The sequence below is a fragment of the Egretta garzetta genome, unplaced genomic scaffold, assembly GCF_000687185.1.
Source record: "Egretta garzetta isolate BGI_Z169 unplaced genomic scaffold, ASM68718v1 scaffold166, whole genome shotgun sequence".
In the NCBI taxonomy this organism is placed as follows: Eukaryota; Metazoa; Chordata; class Aves; order Pelecaniformes; family Ardeidae; genus Egretta; species Egretta garzetta.
Genome location: NW_009260133.1, coordinates 1,811,987 through 1,839,702, shown reverse-complemented (window position 1 = coordinate 1,839,702; position 27,716 = coordinate 1,811,987). Strand labels below are relative to the sequence as shown.

Here is a 27,716-nt window from a genome sequence, read left to right as displayed (position 1 = left end):
ATTCCTTGGGGTTTTTTTTTTGTTTTTTTTTTTTTTTAGAGAATTATTGAGTCTAATCCAAGATACTCCAATACAAGCAGAACTTAATGTGTACATACACAGACCAAATACAATGTAAGCAATTCCATATGGTCCTGGCAAAGGGTGGAATGGACATCTGTCCTGAAAAATCCCTCCTAGGTATGCTTTTTTGAAAGTTCAAAATGCTTCACATCTGTTTCCCTCCCGGCTGGCAGAAAATCCACAGGGTTGCATATCTCCTGAGTTGCGAATCGATCTAAAAAATGCATTGCAAAACTTTTGACGTAAGAAACCTAGCATCACAGGCTCAACTGACGTTTAATTTTACATTTGCCAAACTTGGGCCAAATGGGATCCTTTCAAGGGCCCCGGTGTATGCTACAGCCACTTCATGTTAAACATGGATGACAAATCTTTGGTTTGCCATAGCAATGTTGGATGCCTGTGTATGGACAAGATGTAGACTGCTCTCTCTGGTCATAATTCTGCGTTGTCCCATTCTCAAAGAAAAAATTCTAACCAATGCAATGCTGAAAACAAGGTTTTCGACTGAAATTCTGCTTATGGTAGAATCTGCAGCTTCACTAGAAGAGGGAGCACCCACCCACAGCAGGGGCGCAGCTTATACCCACCTCTGGACCAGAAGAAACACAGCGAGAGCAAGTTTGGCGTACAGCTACCTCCTCTGTACGCACACCACCACGTCGCTCTTCTTTTGCTGTCACGTTGAAAACTTTCTTTTGTCTGCCTTGCTAAAGCCAAAGGCTTTAGCTGTTGGGAGGTTTTTTGGGTTTTGTTTTGTTTTCCTGAGCAATGAGGTGAGCAATCTGATGTAGCAATCGCACCAAGGTTGTTCCAAGTTCCTTTTACCTAGGACATAGTTTTTTAAGTTCCCAATTCTACTGCCAGTAATCACACACCACCAGAGACGCTCATTTATATAATACAAAATACTAGGCATTTTTGTACTCATATACTGGATAGCTTTTGACGCTCTATTGCTCATCTGATGCAGACCGCTTACGATTTTCCTTCTCTATGATTTTCCTCTATGTAGTTACAGGTGCATAGGAAAGCGTGAATGGACTTAAGAGAGGCTAAAAGGAAGAATCATTGCCAGTGCAAGGACTGATCTCTGAGAGCTGCGGGAGGGGAAAATGGGGACAGACATACACGCAGACACTAACTGGAATGACAAGACAGTGTATTTAAAGGAAGGTGAAATAAATTGTGAAGCAGCATTAAAAGCAAATGTCACCTCTTGCTTTTAGCCTGGGAGGGCAGTGATGTCCACAGGACGAAGAGCGGGCTGCACGACAGGGAGGATTCAGAGCAAGGTCAGCTTGCGAAACAAGCGATGCATGACAGGAACATCGAATTGCTGAAACATCCTGCCATAGGGAATACAGTATCTCATGAGCGATCTGGAGCACTTACTTGGCTCACCATACAAAAGCATGTTCTAGAAATAGCAACTTAAAGGTGCTTTATCAAAAAATAAAGCTGGGACAGTATAACTGACTATAATTCAGACAGTCTTTCAGAATTTATGGAAAGTGGTTTTTATAGCACTCCCAAAGAACGAACAAAGCGTGGTGGTTACCGGAGAGCAAAATACCGTGACCTACAGAGGGGTACGCAGCAGAGGCTGCTCACGAGGCATGGACCTTGCTGACGGCGCGGACATTACTTGCCTGGTGAGAGCTGGGAAGGGCCCAGAGGTCCCCTTCTGGAGGGGACACTGGGCTGTAAAACCCACCACTTAAATCGCAAGGACACACGTATCCCTTGAAGAGATAGACTCTTTCCAGATTTCGGTTTCTTAGTAGAATTTTGTGGAAGAAAACTAGTTTTCTAGAATTGCTTATTAAAAATAAAACCTTGCTGAAATCTCCATGAACTTGCTGTTTCCCAAAACCACCCTGTAACCACGCAGTCCTTCTAACAGAAGAAGTGAAAGCTCCTGTAGGTTTTACCATACAGACAAAATGTAACATGAAATGAGGGGGAAATGAGTTAAATTTTTTTTTTTTTTAATTATCCAGTGATAATGTTCCCTTCTTTCCTTACAATCATTTCAGTCATTCTGACACAGTGCCTTAAGTACAGTACCAGGAGGCTTTTGGTTTTGTTTGATTTTTTCCTTCCTTTTTCAAAGGCAACAAGAATCCATCCTCTGGAATTTCTCCTCAACCGGGCATTTCATCCCTCCTACCCACCCCAGCGCCCCTGTAACACACCCAGCCACACCAGGAGGCAGCCGAGCTTCCCAATTTTAAGTTTTTCTCTCTTTTATAAAGAGGTATCCAAGGCCTATGCTCCGTTTAAGGTAACCGAGCAAGTTTAATGACGCCAGCAGACCTCTGAAGGGTCTTTTAATTTATCTGGAAACATCTTGTGTTCATTAAATACCTCTTAGGAAACTCGAACCTTTAGAGGATGTGTCAGGAGCTTCTGCTTAGCCCATCCCGAGGGAGGGGGACAGCCAGACCGGCACAGAAGGGTACCAGGGACCCTACCCAGGAAACGCAGCTCTGGTACAGCCACCGTCCCACCGCTGTGCCTCCTCTTCCAGTCCTCCTGCCTGAAACCAGTCCTCTCGCCCTGCCGGGGACGCCTTTTTTCCCCACTGCTCCTAAACCTTCTTAATTTGCTGCAGCATGAAGTCATCCATGTTTCTCTTTCAAACAAACAAATAAAAAAATGGCCTTGAGCAGCCATATCTGTTTGATGCTTGTATACATGTATGCACACAGAGATACCACGTACATTAAAATGTGTACACTGCCCAGTCTTCCAAACTGTATAATCCTACTGTAAGCAGTTTTTCATTCTCAGTTGATTAAAGTATTAGTACATAGAACATCTGTCAGAATAAAGATTAGGCAATGGGCTCGGACTTGCTCGGAAGGAAAGCAAACAAGCAGCACAAATATCGCGCAAATAAAATCCATCTCATGTAATATTAATCCTTTCATCGCCAGGAACCAACATTTTATTGACACCAGGCAGCAGAAAGGAGAATTTTTTGCTTGGTTCTGGCCAAGCTTAAGTTTCACAAGGACCTTCTACTTATTTTTATCCTGATTCAGTTGAAATCCTGCACCGAAGGGGGTGTAACGCATCTTACGGGGTGAAGCACAAAGTAGAAAATACAACATACGGTGCAGCGTAGACTGTAATCAATGTAACAATCAAGATTTAAATTTTGCCTTATTTTCAGAGACAAAGCCAGAATCTGTGCATTCCAGGGATGATAAAAAAAACAAAAAGAGGCTGGAACTCGACATGTATCATGTGCAAAAACTAGTATGTGTTATTTATAATGAGAATTAGTTAGAGGAAACCTAAGAAATGCTTGGTGCATCATTACCCATCCACACCTCCAGCCTCTTTGTCACCTACCCTGGAACTTGTAGGGGGAGGAGGGAAACTCAAAAGTTTTTGGTCATATCCAGAAAAGTGCCCTTCATGTGTGAAACCCAACTAATCTCACTTTGCATGACACACACCCAATATGGGCACGTAGTGCAAGAATCCATAAGCTTCTTATTTCCTAACATTCAAGTATTTTACTATGCAAGCTAGATGTTTTAAAGAAGAATTTGAATTTAAAGTTTCAATGATGTAAAATGGGACGTCGTTACGGTTTTAGGCCTTCAAGTGGAGCTTCCACCCTGAACTTCAGCTCCACGTGACAAATACCATTGCTGCAGCTGCTTAAGGTGGTGGCAGATGCTGCTGTCCCAAATAAGAGGGGGCACTTGGGGCCCTACCCTGCCTCCACCATGAGGGAGGCCCACAGAAGACTGGCTTACCTGCTCTTCAGGAAGACTCCTGCCTTGCGGAACATCCCAGGGGAAGAGGTAGCAAAAGCCTCATGCTGAATTTGGAGAGGAAGAGCTGAATTTGGAGCCCAGAAGAGCACACACCGCTGCAGAGCCGCCCCCAGTGCAAAGCGGTACCTGACCTTGCAGGTGCGCTGGCAACAGCGCAGCACGACCAACCAGGACATCTGCTTGTGGCTCAAGTTAGAACAACAGCGTTCTCCTGATAATTTGGTGGAAAAGAGGAGTCTTTGAGGTTTCCAGTCAAACTCAGAGGGTGGCAGTGATGTTTGTTTGTTTGGTTTTCCTTTAAGCGAGGATAAACATGAGGTATTTGTCTGCCTCGGAGGTTTCTTTCTTCTCTACCCCACCCTCCCCTTTTGTGAAGGACAGGAACCAGCTGCAAGAAATGGAGATGATTCAAAGCCTTTTAAAAGACTGAGAATCTTGCACAAGGAATATATTAAGCATATTGTGACCTTCTGCATCTGCAATTGGACAGAGACTATCGGGAATGTGGAAGCACTGTGGTATTTAACACGTTCTATCCAAAATAAGCTTGTACTTTTCGCTTGACTTCCAGAAGAAAGCTTCTGGTGGAACCCCAGAAGGCAGGCTGTACCTTGCACCAGGACAAATACCTATCTGTAATCCCCTGCTGCCCATCAGTTAACTACAGTGGGGCAATGCTAGTAGGCTATCGATCAGAAATGGAAAAGGGAAACATCAGAAAACTTTCAAAAAGTAAACCAGATTGATATTTAGGAGTGCCAGCATTATTTGTGATGTTGAATTCACTTATTTTTCGGCAGTCTGGGAGGTTATCAAAAAAGCACAAGTTAGAAAGGTTCTTCCAAAACCATAGACCCAGACACTGCAGCTGCGATCACAGCATCCACTTTGCCTACACAAGGAACCAGAACAGACGTGGAGAAAGACACTGCAATACATTATTTTGATTATTTTATTTTTTTTTTTTTAATCTTCAAAATTTTCTGCCTTGAGACAGGAATGCAAGATAGATAGAAATGGCTCAAACATCTTCACATGAAACATTCTTAATCATAATTCATTCACAATTATTTTTCTAAAACATCTACAGTTACATAATCCCACCCATTTCCATCCATTATCACAGATTTAATTATTTGTTAAACAGTAGTTGCCAGCAATTGAAAGCTGTAAGGCTTTTTGCATATTAGTAGAGTCTTCTGAACTACAAACACAAGAATATCACAACTATAACTCTCACTTTACATGGCAACCCCAGTGGCAGATGTTCCAAAAAGAAATGCGTTGCTTACGTGGAGTTCACAAAAATGACAGAGTGCTCTGTGCCTCCTTAGCTCTAAAATCCTTTCTCCTTTACCAAGATTATTTTCTAAACCTACAGCATATTCCTCATTTGGAACCAAGTACTTTGATGAGTTGACCTTTGTCTTCCATTGCTGCTATTTGGCAAATTTGCAAGTCAGGCATAGCAGAGCTCTCCAGCAAAACCCTATGTACAGAGCACAGTTTAAACAGATGGGTTGCTTGGAATCCGTATCTCCCTCCATCTGAAGGGAACTACTTTGAGGTTTTCTGGAACTGTTGTAAACAAGAGGATATTTTTTATCTCTATATATGTGTGTATATATATATTTATATATTTTTTATATAAATGTTCTAAATGTCCTTTGGGAGTCCATTTGTTTTTATCTTTCCAAATGATGACTAAATACCTGATCTGTAGCATTTCTCCTGAGAAGATACTAGTAAGGGAATGACAGTTTTGATGCACTTTGGAATGGCACAATCACGTAAACGCTTGCACAATTAAGACTTATGAACTCATCCAAAGTTTCTAAACACGATATTCTAACTAAGAACTAAAATACCAGCACAATGCAGCAAGTTAAAAAAGAAAATTTTATGTAATCAAAATATAAACAAGTACATAGGAAATGGATATCTGTCAGTAAATCTGTATCTTTTTAAAGTAGGAAATGTATGCACTTAAGAAAAAAAATGTAGCTATCTGACAAACTTCGTAAAAAAAGTACTTTCCAAATGCATAACAAATGCCAAGATATCCCGTAACTGGCCAGGTATAGCCACATGAGAGCTGCATGGCTTAGAGCAACCCGGGGAGGGGTGGGGCGGAAACAAACATCACAGAAATAATAGATCAGCAAGTCGGGGGTGGGAGGCGGAGGGGGGAGGAAATCACATCATCATCTAAATTACTGTATGCTTATATCACAACTGCTAAAGGAGCTGGGGAAAAAAAAATTGCAGTTTAATGATTCTTACGATTACCTCTACAAATTCAGCAGAAGAAAAATTATCAACTTAATATACTAATCCTAAGCACCAATTTAATAATTTAAGTTAACTGTATTTATATTTCTCCTACTAGGGATGGAGCAAGTTCTGCTTGAAGGCTTAAAGTTTAACTCTGGAGCCCATCTGACTTCTGCATTCTTGCCACGCTTCCTCTGCTGTTCACATCAAAGTCACTGTAAAGACTCTCTTAAGTTTCAAACTCTCTAGGCAATCAATTCTTTGAAGAGACAATTACGTCCTACAGTTCAAATCAACTTTCAGGTCATGAAAAGTGAAACACGCCAGTATTTGGTTAGTCTGTTATTAAATAGTCTGTGAAAATGGAACAGCCAACACTGTTCTTCGACAGGATTTGCCTTAGAACTAGCAGCACCCAGGGCAGACCAACTGCAAGCACGTCCAGACTCCACTAGGAATTAGTAGTGTTAGAAAATTGCATATGTGTTAGATCAAGAAGGCATCGCCATACATGTGGCATCATTACATTGTTTTTCCTCTATTTTTCTCATCAAGAAAAAACAAAGGAAAACAGCCCTACAAAGACCTTTTTTGGTTGTTTTTTTGTTTTGTTTGTCTTTGCACCTGGAAAAAGCAGCACAGTACTCCCCAGCTGGAACAGCTCAGCGCTTCCCATCAGCTTCTTTCTTTCAGAAAGCACTTTCACACAGATAAGGTGGTCTACTTCAGCTAGTTCTCAGAGCTAATCATTTTTCCAGTATATATTTCATGCCACATCCTGACTGCAATTTCAGAACCAAAATGGATCTGTGGTAATGTCCACTACTAACTGTGACCAGATCTTGACACAGACCATCAAGACATGCCCTTGGGATGGTTCCACGCATTGAACTGAAGCTCAGACTAAAAATCTCACTGAAACTCAAAAGCTGGAGTGGTCATGAATCTCAGCTACTTTTCCCTATTTGAACCCTCACCCTGTAATGAAAGCACGCACACCAAGGGAAAATAACAACTGCCTGAGCTGGGAGCATTAAGACACTGGTGAGTTGTCTTGCTGCTCTTCAGTGACCGTGGATTCGCTGTGCTCCTCGCTTGTCTCATTGGAGGGCTCCTCGTAGCCTGGCTCGGCGGGATCCAGGCTGCTGCCCTCGCTTTGCTCCTCGCTTTGCTCTTCGCTGGCCTCCGCAGACTGCTCCAGGTTGCTCTCCAAAGAAGCCGGAGAGCTGCCAGTTATGCTTTCATTTTGGTTCATTTCATTAAAAGGCTGTGGGAGAGGTGCAGGAGACGGTACAGCATTTTCACTGGCGGGGATGGGCACTTTGGTTGCACCAATGTCTACGACAATGTCATTTTGTGGTACAGTTACCTTCTCCACAAGTTTCCATTGAATAATACTCGTGTCTTTCCCTCCAGTTGAAATCAAGTGACCATCGCTATGGGTGAAGCTGACATTTGTCACATGACTACTGTGAGCGCTGTATTTGTGACTTGGAGCCTATCGAAAACAAGCAGAAATATAAACCACATGCTTGACTAGAGGAGCACAATACCAAAATCTAAAACTACTACTGATTCTGCTTAGCCCTTCAAGAGAGCTCTTCATTCACATAAGACTGAAGACTTATATTTGTATTAGGTTTCCCCCACAATACATGCTCTCTTCTTAAGTCTTGTAACTCGGGACAGATTTAGATCTTTATGTAAAAAGTAATGGACTTAACACCAAGACCAGCCAACAGAAAGCATCAAGCCTCTGCTCCGGAACTTAAGGATAACTACTGCCACTTCACTTTTAGGTATAAAATTTTATATTTTATGTTATTTTATATTTTCTATTTTTTATATACATAAACTTAATGGGGAAAACCATGCTTTTGTCTCTAGCACTGTTCTCAGATATAAATGAGCTATTTGGCTGCCAGGTTCCAAAATGACTGAGCTGGAAGCAGGTGTCTGGCAAGGAAAGCTTCATGCAATGCAAACAAGCACAGTAGACTAGACTGGTCTAGACTTACCTTTGGCTTGGAACAGGGATACTGAAAGAGATGGACCTTACAAAAATCATCAGCAACTGCTATCACTTTTCGGTTATGGGATCTGACGAGGGCATTTATGTCTGTCCCATCTGATCCTTCGGGCCAAACTCCTAGGAGACAGCAGAGCAGATATTTAGCGATGGTAGTTTTAGAAACAAATTAAAAGACAATCCATAAACAAAAATAAATTCTATAAAGCTGTGAGAAAAGGCAAGCTTAGCAAAAGGTAAGACCTTGGAATAACGGAATACGCATTTCATTAAATGTCACTAATATTTTGCTAGTCTAATGCTGCTCCCCAACCCCCTGCCACCCCAAACCCTCAACCTCAGCCCAGGATAACCTCTTGGGCTTGATACGTTTCCTGTTCAAAACCTCAGTTTTGTTTAAAGCTTATCTTAAGTTTGCTGCTAAAACTGGTGACTCTTAATTTAACACTTTCATTCATGCACAAACATTTTAAAAGCAAAACTGATGCTGAAGCATAGAACAAACCCAGGTACCGTACATTATGCAGAGATTTCTCTGGGTTTTATGCTAAATCTGGAGCAATTTTTAGTATTTGCATAATTAAAAAGAGACAACTGATTGATGATACTTTGCACAGAAACCCAGCCAGTATGAGTTTCATAGATGTAAGTGCTGTCAAGTGCTTAAGTACAATTCAATATGCTTTTAAGTGAAAAGAATGACATGGATATGTCTAGACAAAAGAATAACAACATTGCCTGGATGAAAAGCACTGAACAAACTGGGGAGGGGGGAGGCTCCAAGTTTAAACAAAAAAATAAAGACCCTAGAGATTCCCATAACTAAACTGATGACTCACATCTGCAAAAAAAGCTGAACAAAAGGTAAGCAAGGGGTTATAAGATACTAATTTATGCCGAAGGTATCATATTTTTACAGCTCAGACTTGGGTTTCTGATTAGTTCAGGAGTTAGGAGGAATTCCCCCCCTCAAATTTCAGCTCCTACCCCGAAAAACTGTGTGTCCAATTGACTGAGAGGGATGTCCATTATCAGATATGAAAATATCTTCTTTCTCCCTTACAGTCACTGACTCTGGTAAAATAAAACCCATGTGCTGCCTACTGTTTTATACAGCACAAAATGCGGACTTAGAATGCCTTATCTTTTTCAAACTCCACACTATCTCTTCTTGATTTCAAGCAAAATGGCAAACAGCATTTAACTTTAAAGTTGTTTATTTCCATTCTTCAGTGGGTGGAGCAAGAACTTTATTTCCTCAGAATAACAACAAAGGTAGCTTGTTAAGCTTGCTACAGTGCTGATAAAGCTACATTGTAGATAATTTACTAAATAAAGACATGAAATGCTAAGGAAAGTATTCAGAAACATTTTACTGCTCTCGCATCAATGAAATCAATCTGAAAAATATATACTATTTAAAAATTTTCAAGTAGCTCAAAATGAATGAATTTTAACTTTCTCCTGCATTCTATATATAAAATACTGTCATCAGGTGGGAGTAATAAATGAACTTCAAATCAGTTTCCTGAAGTTTCAGCCACCACCTTAGGCAGGCTGTGCCAAACAGCTATGCTATTTCCTCTTCTTTTTAAGATTAAAAAGGCTAACATTCAAGATTGCATCCCTTGTTAAACGTCTTTTGTGTTCACAAATTCCTTTAGCAGCTCTAAAGGTAAGACGGCCCTTTGTCATAAGACGGCAGGATTTGCTTTCAATGCATCAGGCAAACGTGGAAAAAGCAAGACATTAATATGACGAAGTTCTTACTCCTTAACTGTAAGCATAACAAAAAATAAAAAATAATAGGAGTTGGTTATTAGGTACGACAGCAGCACTTCAACTTTAATAAATTCTGCTAACCAGCAGTAAACCTCTCAAAAGAATCTGGTCAGACTAAAGTGTGGGAAATGTGCAGTAAACGAGAGTGACTTCAAGTGCTTGGGGTGCAGACTGATGATACTGCTGAGCCAATACAGTAATATCAACTGCCAAAAAGGAGCGATGCTATTCTCATCCAAACCATGCATTTCCATCCTCTTTCTTCTGCTGACAACAGAGCAATGCCTGAGCCTACGGACACACTATCCACAGAGCTAAATTAGTAAAACACATACCCCAAAAGCCAAAATCCCATAAACTTAACCCTCTTTCCTGAACATCAAAGTGAGCAGCCCCCAGCTTGTTTGGATCCCTGAGCCAGCTGACCCTCGGGTCAAAGCCAGACTTCTCCTTTGAGCAGCAAATATCTGCTAGTTTGGCTTAGCTGCACTGTCTGATTTAATGGGAAAGTACTTGCCTTTGTCTGAGACCAAGCCATAATTTTAAGATTCTGCAAAGGGTGTCAGACTACCAGACAATATAAAATTAAAGCACGATGATTCTTGGCTACGAAGTTTAAATATATTCTGTTCTGCCCTAGAATAACATCACAATATCTGCTTTATCTACTTCACTCCCAGGTCCTCTGGCACACTGAAGATTTTGAGAGCAGTTCAGACTAATTAAACTTAATCCGAAGTGGTTAAAGTTTGTATTAATCCAAAAGGGAATGCAGACAGGATCAGCAAACCTATCCACTTTTTAAAAACAAAACCTAAAAAGGCTTCTCAAAACTGTGGTTGTGGGAGCTGCTCATCTCCAGTCTGGCCCCAGTCACCAGTAGCTTCTATCCAACACCTGTTAGAGAGACAAAGCCAATGGTCTAGATGTGAAACCAAGCTCTTTCTGCATTCCCACACCTCATCTCCTTAGGCCAGGAGTAAAGGACACTTCTGGGAAAGCAATGGGATACAGAGAGCTGCTCCCCTTATTCTGTCTGCTCTACCACCAAACATAGTGGTAAAAGTTCAGTAGCAACGGAGCCACTCATAGCTACCTCCACATTTCTGGTAGATTTAAGTACTCTGCATGAAATGTAAAATGGCTTCAGGTCCAAGGCTATTCCAGAAGGAATATTCAGCCCTTACAAAGTGTTTTCATTGCTCCTGGAGAAAGAGGTCATATTAGTGTCAAGGAGGGAGTTTTGCTTTTCACTTTTCTCCAGTGTCTCCTGAATCTTCTGATGCTCCATTTAAAAAAAAAATCCTGTCAGTCGCAGTAGCAAAGACAGTGAGGAAATGACTGCCGTGGACCAATTCCTTGCCAGCCTAGCCTGAATCTTCTGATGCTCCATTTAAAAAAAAAAAATCTTGTCAGTCGCAGTAGCAAAGACAGTGAGGAAACGACTGCTGTGGACCAATTCCTTGCCAGCCTATGCTTACAGGCACAGAGCATCAGGAGGAAACAGCCATCCACTCTCTACTTCATGCAGACTGAATAAAAACAAACACGTACACAACCTGGTTCACAGTTCTCAGGCTAATGGGAGCCAATATTTTCATCAAACTAGCAATAAGCAACAGCATTCAGCTCCAGAAACAGCACACTCCCATTTATTTCTGCTACCTAGCTCCAAACAACTCAAAAATATTTATGCAGTTTATCAACCAGTCAGCTTCCTTCTCTGACCCCTTTATTTTCCCTGCTCTGTCTCAGATCTTTGGTATCCAGAAAGGAAATAAAGCCTGGTTATAAAGCACCAAATGCCCTCCACCTAGCCAATATGTCACACAAGAGCATCAGTGTTAGCCCACAGATCAACTGCAATCCTTTAAGGCTGCTTGCTCATTAAGCACATGACAGTTCTAAAATATGCATGATAGGTGTCAGAAGCTACAGAAAGCAAATCAGACTTAACTGATTTTCTTCTACCCTGCATATAAACTAATATTCAAAGCTGTGAGGAAAAGATTTGTAGACCTAACCCTCACCTCTAGAGAATTTACTGAGTTACCTGCTTTTGATGTTTCCAGCATGAAGAACAGAGGCATCTATCTGATCTCAGCGGTGGAAGCAAGGCATTCAGTATCCTGCTCACACAACTTGGTTTTACAACATTGACAGGCTGAACCCTACTTTTCAGCCCCTCACAGAGGGGTGCCTCATTTATGGTCAACAGAGCTGCCTTTAGCAAAAGCAGCTTGAATTGTTTGGCCACAGTCTCATAATGCACTATTAAAATCAGATCTGTCAGCTTTGTAAAATTTTTGTACATTTAAAAAATAAACTACAACATAAAGAATCTATTTAAAGCATTTTTACTCTTTGGAAGCAGTGTATATTACTCACCTTTGACTACAGGTATCAAAGTGCTGTCATGATTTTAAGTCGTGAACTATAACCTACACTCATATGATCTTGTTCTTACACCAAACCCAAGGTAAGCGAAGGAGAATGCACATGTACGTATGAGCACTTTGAAATATCAGCATTTTGCTTCAGTGCCTCCAAAATTGGTAGCCTAAGATGACAGCAGAAAAATCAAATCCCAGACTTCAAGACTAAATAGAAATTGATTATACATTGTCTATAGAGCATCCAGTGCTCTGTATCACAGATGAGTATTGTGGTCAGTCTCTTTGGTCTGCCATCTCAGCGCCATGCTCGATAATCATCAACAGCGTATGTCCAATGACAAATTGAAGCAAAAGAAAACACAAAAGCACAGCGTGAATAACTTAAAAGCAAGATAAATGGTGCTTACCAAACACCTGGAAGCCTAGCACACAAGTGTATGTCGTCCAATCTATATCCTTACAGTCAGAACGATTCCTGATTAGCTTACAGCCACTTGGAATGTCCCCTGCAAAAAAAGTGAATAATGACTTATGCCATATAATTTTCTATCTACATATGTGCTCTTTGAAGGTGCTAACATGGTAAATAAACGTATCTCAAAACCAATCTGGAATCACACTGTAGAGGCAAGGACAGACCAGTACCTTTATAAAACTCCAGACACTTGAAGTTTTGCTTGGTATTTAAGAGTCACGTTTACTTCTCATTTCCTTCTTCAGATCAGCGTACCTCGAAAACACTTCCCTGCAGCTTGGGTCCCCTGCTACCTACTCTAAAAAATGCTTTAATAGATCCTGTAATAGAATAATTTCTCCCTCCTACCAGCTCCATTCATGTGCTACATTTCAATCAATCATTCAGGAAGCTCTGCTTTTAAAACAGTGAGAAACTACTGCCAGAGCAGCCTTAGACTGCTTTTCAACTTCTAACTATGAAAGGAAAGATTGTTTCCCAAAAGAGTGCCCATCTTTCAATACACCAGCCCGGTACTAATGGGTCACAGCTCTTTGCTTCCCTATACAGGCAATTATAAACACCAACATGTCCTTTTGGTAGATTGAGATACTGCACTATCCAGATTTGAAACCTAAGTTGTGACAGGCAGAATGAACATGTCAAGGTGACAGATATTTAAACTGATGGCTCTTCTTGCCTGTACAGGAACAGAACTCCAATCCTCTTGGATCTTGTTAAAGCCACGGGAAGACAAGAATACAAAAACCAATTTACAAACAGACTGATATGCACTATGCAAGTTGGACTTTCGACGTAACCACTATATATTAAATTTGTATTTTCACATATTAAAAAAAGACAAACACAAAAACATTATTACCACTAGCTCATTAAAGTAGTAGTGTTTCTCTGCTTAGTTTTCAGCACCACCAGCCATGATAAAGTGTTTTTAAAAAAAAAGGAATCCCAGAACAGAGGCACAGACCCACTGGTTTTATTCCCCCAAAATAACTGATACTGTTGACACTAATTAGACAACTGTATATATTATTTTCAATCTACAGAACTTTGGGCCAACATTGAAACGTAGTGCCACTTGTTCTGTAAATTCTATGCTGTTAAACTGATTTATGACCTTGTAAAGAAGTAAGCTATATTTGGCATTGCCATTAGGTAACACACAGTTCTGAATAACATCAAGATATCAGGTTACACAAGTTCAAATTGGTTCTTTTGTCAGTAAGCACTTTGTACAGTCCTGATCAAACACACTCTTCTAAATATTCTGACAGCTAATACATACTTCTGTTTCCCGTGTATTTCATTTCATACTTACAGTATAATATTTCATAGTCTCCTGAGTTTGACATTATATACTTGTTGTCCGGGGACCAGTCAAGGTGTGTAATATAGCTGGAATGTCCCTGGAGAAGAAGGCAGTAACACCAATGTGAAACTCGTATCTTAATTCAAACAGAAGCAGAAGCTGCACCCACAGATGGGACAGCTAACAGCAAAAAAGCACCTCCCCACCCACCCCAGGTCTGCTGCATTTCACTTGTGCTCCTTTAAAGGCTCCTTACTCCCGGCGCCACACTCGCTAACAGCTAAACAAACACAGCCTGGGCATCGTGCCTCTCCCACCGCACGGTGGATTCTTCACTTCTAAATGGTGTCGCCCCGCTCGGACCGCAGAATGACTTACTCCAGGAAGGTACATTGCTAAAACACAGATGAACTCACATTTGTACTTTAATTAAGAAAGTACACACTACTACTAATTGAGAAAGGCAAGTAACTTACGCAGGATCATTGTTAGATCCCATCAGAAAAGTGTCAGATGGGTCTCTGTTTTATTTCTCTGTCCATTCAAAAGACTTCCATCAAAGGCACACACATTCAAATAACTTTTACTCATCCTAAAACTTAGGATACCTGGGTTAACTGCAAGATGAAGGACTGGTGTTACAAGAATACCCTTGTAAGCTTTTTGAAAGTTTCTGCTGTGCTTCTTATACTGCATGCATGTTAGTGCCAGCTTCAAAAGGAGTCTTCCCTATAGGCATAGGGTCATCTGTATAGAATCAAACCACTTTGCCTTAATTGCTTAGTTATCACCACCAGGAGCACACTGAGGGCTAAACACCCATCTTTGGTTTTGAGAGGAAAGACAAATGCAGCTGTCAATACTTTTCCTGTGCATGAACCTTTTTGTTGGTATTAATAATAGTAATAATAAAGTTATGAAAGGCTCTAGAAGAGCCACAAATTTGTATAAAGTAGGAATAAATTATTTCTCTGTAGAGGAAAGGGTAGGAAATTAATAAAAGTGACATCCTTTTCACACTTTTCATCTTCCACCCTTCCATTTCTTTTTACTGCTCCTCTTCCCCTTGTAAGACCATCAGTTTTCTCCCCTTCCTAGTCACCGTCCCAGGCAACAATACACCACTTTCTTGACTGACGGATGCCAATTCATCTCCCTCTCTTGGAGGTCATTATGAAGATGGCATCTCTTGGCCCCCATGCAAGGTCTCTTGGCCCAGCCTGCGTCCACTGCGCTGGGGCTGTGCTGGAGCACGGCACTGGCTGCTGCGCCACCCACCACGCCAGCTTCCTCCACAGAGAACTCCAAGAGATGCTGATTGCTTCCAGAATTACATGTAAAAATACACCTGTGTCTGTCTCCCTGTCCCCAGGTCCTCTGTGAGAGACTGCAAAAACATTTAGGAGAAAAGCTAACCTTTAAGATTTATTTACTTATGAACTAGCCTGTGGAGGAGGAACTGTGTATTGACATAACTACTTTGCAGTCATGGGTGGGACATATGATATCGACATGCAAACTTGGTATTTTGGAAAAAAAAAAAAAAAAAAGCACGATTGGCTAGGATTTTTTCTCCCCCACCCCTATTTTCCAAGTCGTCAAACTTGCAAGCGAACTCCAACATGGAAAAGAATTGGTCAGTCATTTACTAAATCCTGCCAGACATTTGGCAGCTGTTAAAATTCCTGGGGGCGGCGGGGGAGGGAACAAAGGAATTGGCCAAGGGGCTCCATGCTGCAAAATCCCTTCAGGCAAGCGATCACCGACCGATGAACTGGAACATAACATCGCCATAATATTTTCAACAGGACAATCCCATTTTCTATTAAAATCTTTCTTTGGTAGCTGCCCACTGATTAGGCAACATCTTACTCCTTCCTTTTCTGTACCTTTATATACAATGAACATAGTGACTCACATTATCACTGGCTAGTAAAACCATCTGACTAAATGGAAACCCTCTCCTTCTTTGGCAGTGTTTCTCTGTTTCAGACTTAAGTGCTGCAAGGTCCAAAACACCCACAACCTACAGGATGGTCACAGTAATTATTTCAGGTTAAGTCCAGTGTGTCAAATACTTCAGCGTGGCTGCCTGTTGTGGCTTTCACCCACAGCCCTCTTGGCACTTGCTTCTCTTTTACTAACAGGTACCTCTGATGTGAGACAAATAGAGACAGCACCAGCTACCTTGGGGCTGCTGACACCCTGGAAGCTCATAACCCAGCCCATACCTTCACATTGCTGTCTGCATAGCTGAAGCCCTCAAAAAACAGCTGCACAAGTCGAAACGGTTGTTTCGGCTCATCTGAAATTCCTTCTGATCACAACCAACACCATCCCTCACTGTGGAAACACGTTCACAGGTCAGAGACTCGCCTCTCCAGCAGCAGAAAGCCTGGTCGTGACTGAAAAGGGATTTAAACGTAACAGTGGGCACACAGCCCTTATGCTTGAGCTGATTCTGGTTCAGTAGATAAAATCCTTCTGAAAGTATTCAAATAACGTATTCAAGTTGGAAGAAACAACCAGAGTTGCCTACCAGGAGGACTGAGTCATACTACTTGGAGATCACCCTCAAGGCTACTGAATGACAGAAGATGACCAGAAGGACGCAGTGCCAGCACCGGAGCACCGGCCAGGAGAGCGCTCCGGGTCCCGAGCATGCCTGGGTGTCTCCCTGTTTAGCATCAAGCTGGTATGGACCTGCCAGCGTGCTGGCAGGCAGCAGAGGGGAGGCAGAGGGCTTGTGAAACCTGATCGGCAGTGTTAGCTCTGGTCAGCCAACATGCTGCTGCCTTCTGCGCAAGCTGGAAGGGTCAGGGGAGCTCAGCCCTGACAGAAACCAGGTTGCTAATTTTGGCTTCTACATGCAGTCCAATTGAAAAAAAAAAAAAAAGGTTAACAGAAATCTGCTTTGAAGCCTTAACGCTTCTGCCTGAGTATAACAACGCTCACTTCTCCCATCCCAATTTTTACAAACCTCTTTTCTGCCAAGGCAGATGGACAGACAGACGTACAGATGCTGGTTTAAATTACAATATGCTCTCTCCTCATACATAATACATGCGATATACAGAAATAAATTATCTCATACATCTTCAAAGAGCTCACAGACACCTCGAAGCAAGCTAAATATTACATATGTTAAAATCAGCCATCTCTGAGTGATTTTATCTTTTAAGGTTAAAAAATGAGTGATGGGGTGAACTGCTGTACTGAGGTGCAGCTGCCCCCTGCCATCCCCACCAGCCCCACTGGGCCTCTGGTCTGACTTTCCTGTAGGCTTGGTCCTTTCCCCTCTGCTTGAGCTCCCCAGGAAGGCTGCAGACCTGATTTCTTACCTCACAACCATTCTGCTCTCAGCTAACCCCACCACCACCCTGCTCAGGGGCTGCAGGATGCCCTGGCTCACCCTGCACCACAACCCTGCCATCGAGGAGCCTCCAGCATACCCAACAGCCTTCCCTCCCAGACACATCCCATGCCAGCACTGAGCCCTCCCAGCCAGCCTGCACACCCCAGGGATGGAGCAAACCTGCCGCTGTCAACCGCCCTGGCAGCCCTGTGCCCCAGCAGCAGCTGGACCCAGGCTGCTCTGGACCCCCACACTCTAGCAGTGCGGGGTGTCCTCAGCCAAATGATGGGTAGAAATCTCTCAAAGACACCTTACATGGCACTAAAGGACTGGCTAATGCCTGTTCATTTCCCCCAACAGTTTCCACTGCAAGTCTTGCATCAAAGGTTGTAGTAAAATAATAATACTACTACTAATGATAAAAAAACCCCCCAACTTTTAGACATAAAAAACCAAACCAAAACCAAACCAAAACAACCCCAAAACACAATTTAGCCTTACGATCCCCCCACATGAAAAATGTTTTGAGCGGGGGATGCATTCCTTAAAAAAAAAATTTCACATGTCAAATATGAACCTATTCTTATGATATCATTTGCACACCCCATTAAGGTTCAGATGTTCTTTATGTAAATATTCCCACTAACATACAGAGACAGCTGAACTTAAGACACGGATCTTAGATGACTGAACACTTAAAGAAAAAAAAAAAAAGTATGTCTTTTTAGCACTGGCAAAACCTCATGTAAATGTAAGGACTAATATAAACGCCACTACTCATGCTACACTTATATTTATTTACCCTGTGCCAGAAATTTATTGTTAATATATCCCCCAGTTCCAAATTTTGTAGTAAAAATTACAGCTGAAAATAGTGCATATTTGAAATCTCCAAAGTTACATATTCTAACGAAATTCCACCACCTAATGCTATGTTGGTCCAAGAAGTACTTTATCAATGTGGGAAAATACCTCCAAACAAGTGTAATATTTTCCTCGAAAGGGTTTCAGCATATAGACAGAAGGCATTTCTCCATCTTACTGCTAATCTCCCATTTCAAAGAAAAAGTCAATAGTCTTAGAGATTAGTTGTATTTGATGCAGGTATTTGATGCAAAAGTGTTCAGCAGTACCCATCAGACTGAAGTTTAAAATCAATCAAATGCTGGAAAAACACCATAAAACCTATAACCAAACTAAAAATGGAAAAGCATCAACCTGGAAAGAGTTCCATTGCCTAACATCTTCATGTATAACATCACAATGCAAGAACTGCTGATTATATTTGCTCCAAAACTTACAGTGCATTTTCCGTATCTGCTATACTTTCTTCCATTTTCTGTTACTACGTAGAGGTAAATAAAGTTGTCATGGGATCCCACTGCAAGTAAGGTGCCATCTACAACACAAAATAGTTAATATATATTAACAGAATGTTTGTTTTCCAAATTTTAATGATTTCAGATTTATCGCTAAGACAACAGTCTCAATTAAACTACTGCTTATGAATTGTATGTAAGGATACATAACTGTTTACATTATATTGTTTTTCAGTCAGTATCTGTTTACTTTGTGGGTATCGTTTTGGGGCAAGTTCTTTCACTTCTGCTCTTTTAAAGTGTCCAATGGACAGGGTATAAATCCTCAGATTGCACTAGATTTCTGGAAGTTGTCAACAGCAGGCAGGCTTGAGTTTTCTGCATCACAAAAACATGCAGAACAGTATTTACTCTATAGTTAGCTTAGCTTTGGAGGGGAGGATTGCATATAAACCAGCACTAAATAAAGTCTATAGAAGAAGCAGAGCATTCAAACAGTATAAGCAGTTTTCTAACCCGTATTGTCTCCATTTAAAAAAAAAAAAAAAAGTATGTGGACAAAAGTTGCCTTGAATCACAATCAAACGCCTCTAGTGTCAATGAACATCAGCGCTTTAAAAGAAATTGCTGCACTTGGCAGATGTGGCAGCAGCAGAGGAACATTTTGCCCACTGACACAGCATGTTATCCAAAAGCAAACAAGAAACAGATTTATGAGCGTGTTCTCCCATACAGTTTTAACAGAGAGGAGTCAGCCCCTAATGGTCTGTCATGTCACGCCTGAAGAGGAGACTTGCTGGCTTGGACTCCATGTAATCCCATAGCAAATACTTAACAAACAGCTCTCAGTTTCAGACAGACCTGTGCTTAGTTTTATGGTTTTGTATTAGTAAACATGAAAATTAACTAAGAAGTATATTAAAACGTCACTGAAATATTAAGCTTTTCACAGACTTTTCTGTTAGCCTGTCAACTATTTAGTGGAGAACTTTTAATTTTTCTGGGAGCAAAGCTAACATTTGTTATAACAGTACAGTTCGATGTGAAGGAAAGGCTGGAAAAGGCAACTGTAATGTTTGCAGTTGCAAAACTCCAAGACTTAGCATACTAAGTCTGTAACCAAGTATTTAGTTATATATTAAGCATCTTAAACAATTTTTTTTTCAAAGCTCTGCCTTTTCTAGTGACTGAGGAATAGTTTAACACCATTTAACAGCACAGGCATCTCATTTATCAGCGATTATTCTGAACGTACAAGTCTGCCTACCTACTGAATAGCGCATCACTGAGAGCTGTTCGTTGCCATCAGTGTGTATGGAAACCAGATCCCTCGTTTCCGCATCCAAAACAAACCACCTAGAGAGAGGAGAATTCCAATGAGTATCACTTCCACTAAACAAAAAAGCAAGCAAAAGAGCAATAATGACTGCCTGCCTTCATCTTCTCATGCTAGCCCCTCAAGGGCTGCACAGCAAACATCTGTTTTTAATGGAACGCTTTTCTGGTTCGCAAAGCAATGCAAGTTTCAGTGAAGAATATATAAAAAATTCTAAATACAGCCCAATTTTTTCCCCCTCCTTAAAACACTGCAGTAATCACCAAAAAGTCTACTAGATGATAAAAGATGGCACCAGATAGCTAATAGTACTGCACCTTATCATCCTGAAGCCCTAAGGCTACAGCTGAATTTTGATCTACTACTACTTTCCCATTTTGAAGAACAGCTTTGATATAAAAACTGATCTTTCAATTTGTATGAAGTTAAAAAAAATAGAAGTAGGAGCAGGGAGTGGAAAACATTTCCAGACTCATTTTAAACACAAGTATATTCTAATTTGGTATTTTCCCCCCAGTCCTTTCCATTTTTATCAATAATGTTATCAAAGAAAGAAAGAATTTACTGAAATCTGATAGTTCATAACCTAGCATTTTTAAAAAATTATTTCCTGCTTGGATGATTTATAACTAAGGTGATTAATTGCATTTTTTGTTATTTAACAATAACGTTTAACCTGCAGTATTAGTTATGAGGCACATGTAAAAAAGCTCAGAGAAGCTCACAAAACCCCAGTGGGCTGTACACCAAAATGGCTACTGGCAGCAACGCAGGCATGATCAGCAGAACCTGAGTATTTGCCACAGTTCTGTTGCCCATTTAACTCCTAAAGACAGTGAAGATTAACAAAATAGACAATGAAAATTTAAAAAAAAAAATATATGTACATACATGTTAAAAATGAAAACATAAACTCCTGACATGGCTAAACACATTAAAGCTGTACTCAGAATTTAATTTCTTTGCTCCAAACTTCTGATCCCACGACCATGCACGTATGCTGCAGACAGGTTTGTGTCCCTAGCAGCAAACAGCAAGTCCATGGACTGTGGAAATGGGCAAGGCAATGCCACCTGCCATCTCACACAGACACCCAACGGTGAACTCCGTGGAATAAACACACCCCGAAAGCCAGGACCCTCTATTCCAAAACAAACTTATATAAGCTAAAATAAACTCCAGGAACAACAGTTCAACATGGCTGTTTTCTATCAATGGAGATGAGCTTCCACCTTGCGCTGATGCAGACTTGGTATCTCAAAGGTGGCCTGGTCCGAGAGGCTTAAAACCAGCTTGTGGTTAGAGAACCACATGAACGAAATTAAGTGACATATGCATAAAAAACCCTCAGACCTACATCCCACAGACTGCTGAATAACCTGTGTGCAAGACAGATGGAACCAGTGCAAAACAGCTAATATGTTTGCATTGGACAGCAGTAGAAGTCATGCTCAGAGTTTCTCTGCTGTAATCCTCTGCTGAAAGTAGACTTTTAATCTCTTCCAATCTACACACTGAATCTCTGAAAGTTCTCTGAAGGCATTAAGAGTTGCTATCCTGCTATTTAGGTTGAACTATGCCCCTCTTTGGCCCTGCCAAATGTTTCACTAAAATGTTACCTGGCTGATAACCCTGATGGGTTGTGGACATTAAAGAAGAAACCAAAATAAATTTAAAACCAAACCAAACCAAACCACAAAAGGGCCCGGCAGGGGGGAAGAGAGAGGGTACCTATGCCATTTTGCCTCCAGAGAAAAACAATCACTCCATCATGACAGATAAATGGCTTTTAAAGTACATCCTGGTGGGACAACAACAGAAGTGTGAAGAACACACATGGAGGCATCACTGAGTTGAAGTCACTCGGTTTTCAAGCAACATGAGGAGCTGGTCTGAAAGCCAATGCCTCACTGTTCCATTCTTATTTGTGTTTTCCTGAATCCAGCACAGGGTAGAGGCTCCTCACTGCTTCAGCCCAGGTCAGCAACACACCTCTTGTGCACGGACAGCAAAACAGGAGACAGAAAGACCTTTTGCTTTACCACAAAACTTGGGCACTAGATTGTAAAATCTATTTATCCAGCAAGATGACACAGCACAATGCCTGTTTATTTTGAGCAGCATACTTGTGGTGCCTGGATATAAAAACTCATCAGCAGTACAGTAACAATCAAAAGCAGCCTTCTTCCACAAAGTGGATGGGTATCCCCTTCCCACGTCCATGTCTCCTGCAGGTGACCGTGCTGCACAGTGCTTCTGCCAGACAGCCAAAGGGGAGGGCTGAGCCCTCTGTGTCCCAAAATATACAACCAGGGAAGGGAGGCTACTGCAGCAGAGGCATGCTGTTCCCCAAATCAGGCAATCCTCCAGTTAATATTATGTAAAATGAGAAAGACCCAAAGCCTCAAATGCTACTGGAAAAACATGCAACCCCCCCTATTTTACTGAAAGCACAGATGTGGTATTCTGTGTTATCAAACTCAATGCAAAACTGCTGCTGCTCTTAAGAGGGCACAGTGAACTTCATTTAGCATTAGGAGACAGCATTTTGTGACACCAGTCCTTCTCCAAATACAAGAGGTATTAGCAGCAATCTTAGCTGACCGAGGAAACAGTCAGTGCACCGTGACAATTTTGGTATTAATTTAAGAACCGAAGCATTGGTCACATCTAGTTCAGCTGTTTCTTGATGCTGCCACAAGCTGCAATCAGACATGCTCTCTTCAGGATTCCAGACTCTCCCAATGTCATGGCAAAAACTGCAACTGCCAGCAAGAAAGCCTGGCTCCATGAAAAGTGTCTCCAGTCTAGCGGCTACAGCCATTCATCGGCAGGCCCCACGGAGGCCCTGCTCGCAAACAGCTGGGGTCCACCTTGAGACCACACTTCGTGAGAGGATCTTCCTTCCAACACGAAGGTATGCAAATGGCAGCTGACCCTGAAACAGTTCTACCGGGCTGTGAAATGCAAAGCTTGGCTGCCAAGTGAACTTCTGATCCGTAGACTGGATGAAATAAATGGGAGAATGGTATCCCGGCTGTAAGATTTCGTGAGAGGATCTTCCTTCCAACACGAAGGTATGCAACATGCAAATGGCAGCTGACCCTGAAACAGTTCTACCGGGCTGTGAAATGCAAAGCTTGGCTGCCAAGTGAACTTCTGATCCGTAGACTGGATGAAATAAATGGGAGAATGGTATCCCGGCTGTAACATAGAAGCTCTTTTGCCTTTTCTGGTTTTTATTGATTTTCTCCCAATTGTTACCGAAGATAATATGCTTAACTTGTTTGTGAGTTCATTTAAACACGACAGAACTTTTGCCATTTTCATCCATTTCTTGTCTTTCCTTTAAAAAAATACTAATAACCTATCTAAAAAATATGTTTTTAGAAACAAAACCCCTTAAACTACTCTCCCCTGTAAAACAAATTCTGACCCATGACAGACATTTATTACTGATAATTCACATCTGTGAATGCAGAATTTTTCTGATGAAATCACCAGGGAAACAGTATTTCAAAGTAGTAATATATTTTTGCACTTACACTTGCAATTCCCACGTTCAATTAATATGGAATGTTGAACGTGCAAGGCACTAATCAGAGTGAACAAACCAACCCATCTTACAAAAGTGGTTCCCTGGGATATTTAGGCTTCTTCATCTTAATACCACAACAGATGCCGAACTGGTATAAATGGCAATAGCTCTACTGATTGATTTACCTTCTTGTGGATTTGGCTTACACTGGTCTTGCCCTCCAGCCCACAGTTTTCTTAATCATGTCAGTATTTTTGTAAGAATCTTACTAGTCTTTTTTCTGCAGTGCACAGCACTCAAGATATGCTACATGATTAGTCACAGAAAGGTCTAGTTCCCTGCAAATAATACCACTGGCAGCATGGCAAAAGGAGCTGCATAGTGCCTTGAAAAACCCACTTTTCTGGTAGGATTTCTGATTGCCAGCCCTTTTAGTTTTTGAGCTGTGCGTTTCCAGGATCCACAAAAAGTATTAGTTCTTTCCAAACCAGGCTTAATCCCAGACAACTGATGATCAGGCACACAGAAGGTATTTAAAGAAGTGGCTAACAAAACCTGCAGCAGATCATTTGCAGATGGCCCAAAAAGGGAAATGATACCGAAAGAGTCATCATGGCAAGAGGTACCTGAAATGCACACCAAAACCATGATGTGTTGGCCTGATAAAAAACACACCGCTGTGAAACAACAGACATGGGAAGAGAGGTAGAAAATTCAGTTTTCTTCAGATGTCACAGTTTTAACCATCAAACCCAACCTTCTTAATGTTCCCCACCCCTGTCTTACTGACCTCCGTACTGGAAGCAGAGCAGCACTAGAATGACAATAGGTAGACACATACAAGGTTTATTGAACTCTTTACGAATGAGACTCATTTAATATTGCCTTTATGCATTTTGGGCCTATGAATCAAGTAAGTTATTTAATAAAATGGCTTGAGACTATGAGACTATTTTATCTCATACATTAATTGAGATACATCATGCAGCCCTCATTCCTTGGGAAATAACTCCTTTGGACTGGATTAGCTGGCACAGAAAGCACCGCTTGATGCTACTGGTTAGGCAGTAAATTTAAAACTGTTCTGTTTATCTTGATTCACAACTTCATTTATTTCTCATACGCTTGTACACTTACCAGGCCTCATTTCAATTCAGTTTCATTTGTGTATCTCAAAGCTATCATTGAATCATGCAATTTCAGAACGCAATAAAATATAATGGTGAAAATATAACTGCTCAGTTCCAAGAATGGGGGGGGGGGGACCCCCCCCCCCCCCCCCCCCCCAAAAAAAACCCTCCCAAGGCCTTCATCATAAGTTTATCCGAACCAGTTGCCTCAAGTAATTAAAAAATATGAATTTAAACTGAAAAGTGCTGAACTGAAAAAGTAATGTTAAAATACTCTGGGAGGGAAAAAAGAAGGTCAAAAGCAAACACAAGACTGAACGCTTCAGCCAGTCAATATGCCTTCATTGTGCTTTGATGTCATTTCAAAACCACCTAAACTTTCAAGAAATGTAGCCTGACCTTCTTTTCCCTTTTCCCTGTTTCAAGTACTATTAGGTCAGTATCGTCTGCTCTGTTTAATGAAGGTGAAACACTTGTTCAATTTATTGCTATAATTAGAAAGAGATGAAAAAGTGGAAAGGTGCAACGTGGAAACCATATATACAAGCACTCAAGGAAGGTAAACTAGGTTTTCTAGCCTGATGTTATACCTAATGAATTTAGTGCAGACTGCATCTTCATCTTGGAGGAGGAAACTCCTTAAAAAGTATTTAACGTTTTGTTTTTCCAGGAAAGTTTAAGGGTGCTGCACACGCTCAGAAGTTTCTAAAAACCAAATGATTTTTAGGCATAAGGTTAGGTATAAAAAAAAATTTCTAGAGGGCGAATTAAACACAAAAAAAATTCCCCATTTTCTTACACGTGCTATATATTATTTTATCATTGAGTCATCAACCATGAGGTATAACTGAAAAATATAATAAAAATGCTAGCAGATTTAATATCTGCTCCTCTCACCTTTCTAATGCTATGAATATCTGTTTTTTCTTTTAACTGGTAGTTGCTAAAAATACATTGCATGAAACTCCTTTCTTGGGAGATGATACCAAGCCAGAGTTTGACTATGAATTAAAACAAATTTTTTCCACCACTAAACGAAGCCTGAGTTAAAAGACTCAGCTTGTGTTTTCATAGCTTTCAAATATGCAATGATTTCAGAAAGAGTATGAACAGGTCGATAGAACTTCATTGCAGCAATGTTGAACTTTGTCTTGCACAAAAATCAAAATCCTAGCCCGTTCACTTGCCTCTCCATGTCAATTTAAAAGGCTGCAAGTGTGTTTGATTTGGGAAGAGAAAGATCTGTACGGTACCAGTCTTATAAACTAATGTAACATACACACACAATATTAAAGTATACAGTTCTTGGTAAAGCCAATAAAGAGTGCTCATGGAAACCCCTGCAAAAAAAATAGTTTAAAAAAAAAAAAAATCAAGATCTGGGCTTTCACGGAAGAGTAGTTAAAAAAACAAAACAGCCTAACAACAGTCAAAAATCCTTCTGTCTTCATCTAACCCATGTAAGAAAGATCTGTCCCCTTCCCACAAGCTTTTTAGGCTACTTAACCTCAAGCAAAAAGAATAAAAAGCAAATGAATTCCACTATATAAGATGAGTAGTATCAAATTGTTTGCTTTAAACTTTCAATCATCACAACTCAGTTGAAAGGCATTTACCTGCCCGAGTGCGTTCCTATTGCGACCACTGCTCCGCTGGGATGGAAATCGGCACAGTGCCCTGGTTCCTGAACGGAGAGGCACAGACACGTTATTCACCCACCCGCTTTCTTACCATCAAACACCTCTCCTTAACCAAAGCTACCCTAAAAGTCTGAGGTGAACTGACACAGGGAAAACCAATCAGTTGGCAGCACGCTTATAATCCTCAGACAGATTTTCTTTTAATGTATCAGTGACATGCACTACATGACCAGCTTCAAAGTAAAAAGCTTAAATTTCTGTGTAAAAAGATACTTTTGCTTGGGTATTAGGACAGAATTAGCCAAATATGAAATGAACAATGACAGTAAGGATGGATATCTAAAGCCAAACCTTGCACAACTGTACAATACCCTCTTCAGATTGTTTAAATAATTGGAAAAAACAGTTAAACTGTAACAAGAACAAAGGATAAAGTTTTATTCAACTTGGATTGTTAGCATGGCATCAGACAACGGTCATCACATTACAGTCTATACAATGTCTGATGAGCCTGGTAAAGTTTATTAAAGCTTCTGAATAGGTGTTTTTAAAGGCCTAACTACAGGATTTTTGCTTCTCTTGCAATCAGATGGCACAAGGGTGTTGCAGAAAATGAATGCTTTTTCTTATTTTCCAGCTTTATATTTAATATTAAAGACATACATCTAGCAGCCTGGTCCATTCCAGTGTGTGGTCCACAGAGTTCCACATACAAACTTGCCTATCTTGGGCACATGTTAAAAATAAGTCTTTGAAAGGATGGGATGCCAGTCCCCACAGTTCATCTGTATGTCCCTGGAAAGAAAACACGTATGATTTAACAATGAATAAAAAAAGACTCTCTTGAAATAATACACCAGCAGGGAAAGCCTTTACATTTTGGGGTTATAGTTAAAAAAAAAATAAACAGTAAAAGACTGTGCTCACCTGTACCTCTACTAGGAAACCATCGTTAAATGTTCCCCGCAAAACAAAGTTTCGTGAAGTACCCACTAAAAATTGATCTGCTTTTCCTTCAGCTACTGCTCTGATTGTTCCATACTGGTCAGGAACCTAGGAAAAGAAACATCTGTAAAACCATATCATGCATCTTGATAAGTGCTTATTTTTGAGGGCCACATATAGTGCACAACTATGGTACCAGAACTGCAGTTCTCCTAGTAAAAAGGAGCTATCTAATCACATATACACGAAGTCAGGACTTGACCTGAAACCTACCTCATTTATTTGTTCAGTACAGGCACACAAGACGATCTCACTCCAAAATAATCAC

General features: G+C 40.9%; 1 protein-coding gene across 1 annotated transcript in view; it reads right to left on the bottom strand.

Moving 5' to 3' along the window:
- Positions 1-4,966: 4,966 nt before the first annotated feature.
- Positions 4,967-27,716, bottom strand: part of EML4 (EMAP like 4) — a 76,908-nt gene continuing 54,158 nt past the window's right edge. Inside the window, exons 15-24 of the mRNA XM_035897023.1 lie at positions 27,371-27,496; positions 27,107-27,238; positions 26,420-26,487; positions 20,067-20,155; positions 18,782-18,879; positions 14,135-14,222; positions 12,749-12,847; positions 8,153-8,283; positions 7,504-7,632; positions 4,967-7,401 (exon numbers count right to left, since the gene is read on the bottom strand). Coding sequence (XP_035752916.1) covers positions 7,168-7,401; positions 7,504-7,632; positions 8,153-8,283; positions 12,749-12,847; positions 14,135-14,222; positions 18,782-18,879; positions 20,067-20,155; positions 26,420-26,487; positions 27,107-27,238; positions 27,371-27,496 — 1,194 coding nt within the window. The 3' untranslated portion in view covers positions 4,967-7,167. The remainder of the gene's footprint in view (positions 7,402-7,503; positions 7,633-8,152; positions 8,284-12,748; positions 12,848-14,134; positions 14,223-18,781; positions 18,880-20,066; positions 20,156-26,419; positions 26,488-27,106; positions 27,239-27,370; positions 27,497-27,716) is intronic.